Source organism: Mus caroli, chromosome 16 (genome assembly GCF_900094665.2).
Source record: "Mus caroli chromosome 16, CAROLI_EIJ_v1.1, whole genome shotgun sequence".
NCBI lineage: Eukaryota > Metazoa > Chordata > Mammalia > Rodentia > Muridae > Mus > Mus caroli.
In genome coordinates this window covers 90,768,751-90,777,496 of record NC_034585.1, presented here as the reverse complement: position 1 = coordinate 90,777,496, position 8,746 = coordinate 90,768,751, and the positions used below count along the sequence as shown (strand labels likewise).

The 8,746-nt window shown below is 47.3% G+C and overlaps 1 protein-coding gene across 3 annotated transcripts in view; it reads left to right on the top strand.

The window, feature by feature from the left end:
- The window catches only part of Lca5l (lebercilin LCA5 like), a 33,286-nt gene that overhangs the window by 7,925 nt on the left and 16,615 nt on the right, over nucleotides 1-8,746 (top strand). For all 3 annotated transcript variants that reach the window (XM_021184701.2, XM_021184702.2, XM_021184700.2), the window contains 3 exons: nucleotides 4,930-5,005; nucleotides 6,103-6,431; nucleotides 7,993-8,507. In XM_021184701.2, coding sequence (XP_021040360.1) covers nucleotides 5,001-5,005; nucleotides 6,103-6,431; nucleotides 7,993-8,507 — 849 coding nt within the window. In that variant the 5' untranslated portion in view covers nucleotides 4,930-5,000. The remainder of the gene's footprint in view (nucleotides 1-4,929; nucleotides 5,006-6,102; nucleotides 6,432-7,992; nucleotides 8,508-8,746) is intronic.

Here is an 8,746-nt window from a genome sequence, read left to right as displayed (position 1 = left end):
AGAAAGAAAGAAAGAAAGAAAGAAAGAAAGAAAGAAAGAAAGAAAGAAAGAAAGAAAGAAAGAAAGAAAGGAAAGAGAAATTCACATGTGAAAACAGCATAAGTATTTTTGGGGAACCATGAAATGCAGCCTACTCATGTTAGCTCACAGATACTCTAGAACAGATTAATCAGAACACACTCCTAATATTAGCCATCAATTAATTCGTAACAGATCAAGGATGAAACTTGAACTGCAAAACTGAAAACTGCAGAGAGCACTTGATTCTGTGCAGCAGGCCTTGGAGACATCATCTCTGCCTACACTTGACATGCCAGCGTCAAAGCCTGCTCTTGCCGAGTTACCCTGCCCATGGAGGGTTTCAGCCCTGTCTTGCAGCACAGGTGAACCCAAACAGCCATATTCAGCAACAAAGGGAGAACTTCAGAATACTAATGTTCCATTGCTTTGATGGGTATAATTTATGCTAAGTACAGGTACTGCTCTTCCAACCAACAACAGGGTTATGGTCACATAAACTTACCATCAAAAATATGTTTAGCAGCCATGTATGGTGGTGCATGCCTTTAATCCCATTACTCGGTAGGCAGAGGCAGGGAGTTCTTGAACTCTGTGTGTTCAAGGTCAGCCTAGTCTATAAACCAAGTCCAGGACAGCCAGGGCAGTGTTACACAGAGAAACCCTGTCTCAATAAATGGAAGAGGAAGAAAATATCTCATGACACTGTTGGCATGTGGGTGGATTAATCTGCAACACTCCTGGTGTTCTGGGCAGACCTTATCATCCTGTCCTACCTCAGGCCCAGCTCAGACTGAGCTCAAAAGACAGAACTAAGTCTGTGGAGAGAGGGAGACGGTGCTGCTCTCCTCTCCTTAGAGTGGGACGCCACTGCCACAGCCTAAGGAAGAAGAGCTTTTTCAGGTGGAATCTCCAGGCCTACAGCATGGCCCACGCATGACCCTCACTCCTGACACCATCCCTGTCTGCTGAGTGGGGACTGAGCCTGAGCCTCATGCCAACCAGGTAAGTTGGTACCACTCCACTGTGCCATCCACGCCTTCGCTCTCCCTGCTCTCCCTGCTCTCCCTCTGCCGAGTTTCCACTTTTCACTAGCAGTCTCCTCAGTTCCACATCCATCCGCAACCTGACAAAGGACATCTGTTGAGAGAGAGAGAGAGAGAGAGAGAGAGAGAGAGAGAGAGAGAGAGCTGATATAAAATGTGAGAGACTGAAGATTTCCTCCTAAAATGCAAAACAAGACAAGGACATCCAGCCTCTCCATCCTCAGAGGTTCTGCCCAGTGCAACCAAGCAAGAAAAAGGCATAACCATCCACACAATGAAATAATTCAACTTTCTTGATGCACCGACTACACAGTCATCCACGGAGATGGTTTAAGAGGCTAGGGTGGCAGAGGACTAAAGAGAGAGCTCAGTGGTTCAGAGCAGGTGCTCTTGCAGAGAACCTGGGTTCAGGTCCCAGCACCCACATGTCAGCTCACAACCGTGTGTAACTCCACTCCTTTGAGATGCGATGCCCTATGCTGACCTGTGTGAGCTCCGTACTCAGGTGGCACTCATACATGCAGGGGAAACCCACACACCAATAAATGCAGTTTTGTTTGTTTGTTTAAGTATGACAAGAACCAGAAGACACTAAAACAGTGAGTGAACTTAGGCTGCGCAAGGCAAGGTCAGTGCATGCTCAGCAGCAGCCTGCTCACTGACAGAGCTGCAGGAACTAAAGCTGAAGGATGGTACTAGCCACGGCAGCCATGCTTGTTCTGTGAAAAAGTGAGAAACTTGGCGTGAACCTGCTAACAGAACTCTAAAGACTCTTTCAGACTGGAAACTGTGGAACGGTGGCAAAAGAAACCCAAGACAACCTAAATAGAGATGCACAGTGCACATGGATTGAGTTCTCAGTGGTGGAAGGCTCGGGGATTTACCCAGAGATTGTGCACAATCTACCAGACATTGACTAATTAGAAACGCATATGGAAACTCAAAGGACAATATAGGCAGGATAGCCTTGAAAATGAAGATGAGAGTTGGAGGGTTAACATGGCTTACTACAAGATAAAGCTTACAGTGTGGATGTGCACTGGTCAGTAGAGCAGTAGTCAGTGTGAAGAGCTGAGTTTTGACACAAGTGAAAATTCTGTGCAAAACGTGCTTTCACAAAACAGTGCCAGGCATGGCAGCACGTGGTTTCAAGTCCAGCTCTCGAGAGACAGAGGCAGGTGGATCATTGTAAATTCCAGGCCAGCCTGGTATACACAGAGAGTTCCAGGACAGCTTTGGCTACATAGAGAAACCCTGTCTCAAAAAAACACAAACAAACAAAAACCAGTGCTGGAACCATGGGCTGAAGAGAGAAAGCTCTCTCTTCAGCCTTGTGGAAGGCTGAAGGGGCAGTGAGTAGTCAAGCAGACGACCCACACGTGCACTTCCATCCCACACATACTACACTCATACACACTACATACACCACACATAAAGGCACCACATACACATATACTACCTCATAAATTTTTGAGATGGAGCCTAGAATTGGCTGTGTGGACCAGGCTGGCCTCAGGTCAGAGATCCGCCTGCCTCTGCCTCCCAAGTGTTAAAGGCCTGCCACCACATTAGCCAACTTTTTAACTGCATTCCAAACAGTTGCCTTTTTTCATAAAAACATGTAGTTTTAGTAGGCCAAAGTTGGCCTATTGAATATATACTTCAAAATTAGGTATGTTTTAGACCAAGCATTGTGTTAGACTGAAAAGAACTCTTGAGCAAACAGACCTGGGTCTAAAACTCAGGTGTCCATTCCGAGCCCTCACTTCCTAAACTATAGAGCAGCGTGGATAATAATCGCCTCACAGAACCACCTCCTGATTAGGTAAGCTAATGTATACAAAGCGAAAGGGGCAGGGACAGTAGCCATGGTTCAAGGCTGTAAAGTGTTGGTTATGACAGCAGCCCGCTAGGCCTGAGATATGCAGGGACAAGACAGAGTTTCTGTCTTCAAGACTTTTTCAGTGCAGAGGGAATTTTCCAGCCACCTCTCCTGGTACCAGCAGTGCCCTTGACAGTCCCTGTTTGTCCTAGAATCCCTCGAATCCCTCTTCCAGGAGAGAAGCTAGTCTCTGTTGATGTTTGGAACACTGTGTTTTTATAGACATCTTCACTCACACACACACATACACAGACACACACACACACAATGGAACTATGGAACTGCTGGTGTTTGTCTCCTTGTACAGACAGCCACATGCAGCTCCAGGTCTGTCTTCTTGAATACAATCTGTTCTACGTTGCTCTAGCACTGCCTGCAGTTACCTGGCTTGCCAGGCCCTCTGTGAGAGAAGCATGAAAAGGACTTTCAACCAAGCATACTGTTGCTCACCAGAATCCCAGCACTAGGAGAGAGACACGAGGCGATCATCACAGTGAAGGGTCATCATCAGCTACATACCTGAAGGCCAGCCTGTGCAACACCGGACTTAGTCTTAAAACTCACTGTTCAAGCCTGAATTTGGTTCCCAGAACCCACTGTGGAAGGACAGAACTGACTCCTAAACATAGTCTTCTGAGCCCCCACCCTAAATACACACAAAAAGATTGTGCACATGAAACTTTCTTTAAAAGTAAAAAATGTTAGAAGATAAACTCTGTTGAATGAGTCCTTTGTGTAACAGTATTAGTTGCAAAGACTTGTTTCCCTTCACAGAACTGCGGGGCTCTCGAATGCTAGCTAAGCATGTGCTCATGGGCTCAAGGCCACTGAGCTGTGTCCCAAGCGCAGAGCCTCTTTAAAGAGGGGTGTAAATTAGGGGAACTTTTTCTTCTCTAAGAAGAAGGAGGGCAGGCAGGCAGACAGACAGACACTCTGTACACCAGGCCAGTCTAGATATCACTATGAAACCCCTATTAGCCTTAAGCTCAGAGCAGTCTTTCTGCCTCGGCTTCCTGCGGGGAGGAGGCAGCTGCAAGCACAGGACACCATGCCCGGTCAGAGAGGAGCTTCATCTGAAGGGACCAGCAGGGACAACTGGCAAAATGCAAGGCCGGGGTGAGCAGCCACCATTGAGGCAAGAAGTTAGGGGCTGGGCTGTGCAGCTATTGGCAACAAGGCCAAGCGGGGACTGGGGTCGGGCTGGGGGTGGGGCCACAGAGTGTTTTTCGCCCTCCAGGGTGTCCTGCACCAATGCCTGAGACTCCCTTTTTTTTTTTTTCATGTGCATGGGTGTCTTGCCCGCATGTTTGCCTATGCACCACATGTATGCCTGGGTGTTCATGGAGGCAAGGGAAGGATGTCAGGTCCCCTGGAACTTGAGTTACAGACCGTTGAGAGTTTCAGCGTGGGTACTGGCCCTCTGGAAGAACAACCAACCCTTGTAACCTCTTAGTCATCTCTTCAGCCCTGATATCTGGGGTTCTTAATCCAGAGGCAACGGTTCTCAAAGCAGGACCTTTGCCTGGAATCCTGTCCACTGCTACCCAGAAGACTGTGCCCGAAGAGAGAGCTCTTTGTGCTGGGACTGTGTTAAGTTCTACTAGCTATCCACATTGTGAAGCCAGAAAAGGACCCAGGCACGAACTGGAAAGCCAGGGTAGTCACCTCGCTTCTGACCTGTCGGAGCCTCCTCTGTGCAGGAGGGATCATTGCTGCAGGCGCGGTTTGTACGTCATAAAGGTAGCAGTTAAGCGAAACGCTAGTCTTGCTAGTCAGGTCATATGGCCAAGATTCTTAGTGGGACGTATGAATTGCACAGTATGTCCCATCAGCCAAGGAGAAGGCTTAGAGCCTTAAGCACACACAGCAAAAGACAGAGAGCAACTCGGGGCACTCAACTTCCCCAGGAGAAAGTGTTGTGTTGCTGCTGCTTCAAAGGACCTTACACCAGCTAATGCCTCTTTTGCTTTCTTGATAAAACAGAACCGAGAGCTGAATGAAAAAGCCATGCTTTCAAAGGCATCTGAGATGGACTGGTTTGTCTCCTTCTACTGATGAGGTAGGCAGGCTACTCTGCAAGAGCTTCCCAGAACATGGTCCTTCCTAATGCAAAAGCCTCATGAGGAAGTGTTGAGCCTCTCCCTCCCAGCTCAGTTGTGCTGAGAATATTCACCAGGGGTTCCTCTTACCTGTCACTTCCTATGCCGTCCTTTTCAGATAGCTCACACACACCAACAGAACCCAAACATTTCTTCCTTGAATGACATCGAGTCCACCTCTGAGGTTACTCAACAGACCCTAATAAACCAAAGACCTACCTGAGCATGGCAGCATGCCTGTGATCCTAGTGCTGGGAAAGCTGAGGCAGGAGAATTAGAGATTGAGGTCAGCCCAGACAGAGATAGCAGCTTTGGTAGATAAAGAAACTTGCAGCCAAACCTGACAACCTGACGATGCCCAGATGAACTCGCTCTGGTGAGTTGACCACTGACCTCTGCATATGTGCACCTCCACCCCATTAATAAATAAATATAAAATAAATTATTTTTTAAAATAAGGCTGGGCTGAGTTCCAGATCCCTTCAGAACAAAGGAATAAATTGTGTTTAAGTTGTGGCCAGCCAGGGCTGTGCCTTTAAAAGGGACAATGGCTCAGCAGGTGAAAGCGCTTGCTGCTCTTGCAGAGGGCCTGGGTTGGGTTCCCAGCATCCACATGGCAGATCATAAGTCTGTAACTCCAGTTTCAGATGATCTGGCGCCCTCTCCTGGCCTCCACAAGCACTGCACACATGTGGTGCACATACAAGGGCAATCACTCATATACATAAAATAAGAATATATCAAAAAAGTTGCCTGTATTTTTATCTGATATACTTTTTATATTTCCTGTAAATATTATCAAAATTTGACCCCAAAGGTCCTATATTTTATGTAGAAATAATATAAAACCAAACTGAGACTGTTCGAGAAAATGCTTTTTAAGAATGTATTGTTTAGAGGTGGGCATGATAGCCCAGCCTTTAATCCCAGCCCTTGGGAGGCAGACGTAGGTGGGTCTCTGTTTCACAGTCTTAATTACCCATTATAGTAAAGAAAGTAGGGTAAACTCATGTTAATGCCAACAACCATAAGCCAAAGCATGCATTTGTTTTATTAGGTTGTGGACTATGTCTTTGGCTGATACAACAGAAGCACACACAAACGAGCATTTCCCCCGTCTGGCACTAGGAAGCAACAAGAAGTCTGCAGAAGGCAAGCATAGCCCTGGTGCTGGTGGCCAGTCCCAGAATAGCCAGGCTTCCAATGGGAGCGTGGATTACAGCAGGTCTCAGTGCTCCTGCACAAGCCTGACTTCTCACTATGACTACTCAGAAGATTTTCTCTCCGAGTGCTCGGAGACGGCCGTCAGCAGACACCAGTCTTTGCCTCTGGCAAAGGCGAAGGAGAAAAGGAAGTACAACGCTGGTAAACTCCCCCAGCCTAGAGGTAAGAAGCCAGGCTTCCCAGCCAGGCCGCAGCACTGGCCACAGTCAGTTACCAGTGTGTGCTCCTGAATATGCATGGGGGAGATCTTGAAAGGCATTGGAAACAGAAGAATTAAGGAAACCATAACAAGAAACTGTAGCTTCATCCCCACAGAGCTGACACCCCCTCCCCAAGCCTGCTGGTAGGGAGAGTTCTGTTTTAGTTAACAGGTGCTCATCACAGGTACTCAGTACAAGTACTCAATACTTGGTTCCACCAGCTTTTTGCCATTGGTCTCAGCTAAAGAATCAAAGTTTGAACTGCCAATGAAATGCCTTGTCTTGACCCCAAGAAGACAGTCTCGCAAGTCTGGAAAGAATGTTGACAATCGTTCAAAACCAAAATCACCCAGAGGCTGTTAGCCTTTTCCTTGTGGCCTTCTGTGTTGTTTTCTTATTTTTTTGAGACAAGATTGCACTGTGTAACAACCCTGGCTAACCTAAAACTCCATTTGTAGACCAGGCTGGCCTTGAACTCATAGAAATACACCTGTCTCTGCCTCCAGAGTGCTAGGATTAAAGGCTTCTGCCTTCAGCGCCCAACTGAAGGCATTTCCTTATTTGAGGTTCACTCCTCTCAAAACTGACTTTAGCTTCTGTCAAGATGACATAAAACTATCCAGAACAATGGTTTTAATATAACTGATGTGTGTGTTAGCATTTCATTGCTGCAAAGAGACACCATGACCAAGGCAAGTCTAAGAAAGAAAAAGAAAGAAAGAAAGAAAGAAAGAAAGAAAGAAAGAAAGGAAGGAAGGAAGGAAGGAAGGAAGGAAGGAAGGAAGGAAGGAAGGAAGGAAGGAAGGAAAGAAAACAGGGGCTGTTTTACACTTTCAGAGGTTCAGTCCACTATCATCATGGCGGGAAGCATGGCATCATAGAGGCAGACACGGTGCTGGAAAGGCTGAGAGTTCTGCATCTTAATCAGAAGGCAGCCAGAGGGAAACTGATTCCACACTGGGCAGAATTCAAGCCTAAGAGACCTCAAAGCCCACCTACACAATGACACACTTTCCCCGGCAAGGCCACACCTCCAATAGTGCCACTTCCTATGGGCCAAGCATATTCAAGCCACACTAGTGTTCTGTTATGTTTGAAACAGGGTCTCATTTAGTCCAGGCTATCCTTGAACTCCTAGTCCTCTGCTTCTCCTTCCCCGATGTTAGGATACAGGAATGTGCCTCCACACCTGGCATGATTTTCCGAGTAACTTTTATAGCAGATATCTAAACGCAGGCTTTAGACTTCAAAAAGAAGTCGTTTTTTAATCCATTCTGTGTTACTTCATGGCTCTGTAACCTTGGAAGACTTAACTCTCCAGACATGAAATAGATGCAACTAGACTGAAGAGCAGTCAGTGTCTGTGAGACAGCTGTGTGTAGAGTGCCTACCAGCAGCAGGCATGGCCTCTCCGTTTCATGGCATTTGTGTGTGTGTGTGTGTTGGGGGTCACTAACATGTGCATATTTACATGCCTCTCTCTGTGCACTGCTGGTAACAACCTGCGCTGTCTGCTCACTCAGGCCAGAAGGACATCCCAGCTGAGAAAAAGCAATTCTGGAATGCTTCGTTGATCAGTTCTCAAATTCAAACAGTTGCCAAGAGAAGAGACACCATGACACATCGGATACTGTCAGCCAGGCTTCATAAGATCAAAGAGCTGAAGAACGAGCTGGCGGACGTACATCGGAAGCTGGAAGCCTCTGCCATAGAAAACCAATTTCTGAAGCAGCTTCAGCTTAGACACCTGAAAGCCATAGGGAAATACGTGAACTCCCAGAACAACCTACCTCAAATCACAGCCAAGCACCAGAATGAGGTGAAGAGCCTTCGACAGCTCCTCCGGAAATCCCAGGAGAAGGAGCGCACTGTGTCCAGGAAACTCCGAGAAACTGACGGCGAGTTACTGAGGACCAAAGACGTCTTGCAAGCCCTGCAGAGACTCTCAGAAGACAAAAACCTTGCAGAGAGAGAAGAACTGACTGACAGGTTGAGCGAACTTACAGCCAAAATGGAAGTAAATGATAAAAAAATACAGGTTTGTGTCTCAGAAGTTCCAGTATTGGTAAGAGAGCAATCAGCCATGGGCTGTGACCCAGCTCGCCACAGCAAGTAACTGTGTCTAGTAGAGAGTCCGGGGAGGGGGCTGGAAGGAGGAGCACACATGTCAGAGCTGGGAGCCTGCACTGGAGTGGGCAGGAGAGCTCTCCAGCCTGTCTGGAAGCAGCTGGTTGGATGGCCACATGGGCATGTCCTAGGAGCCAGAGGTCTACAGTG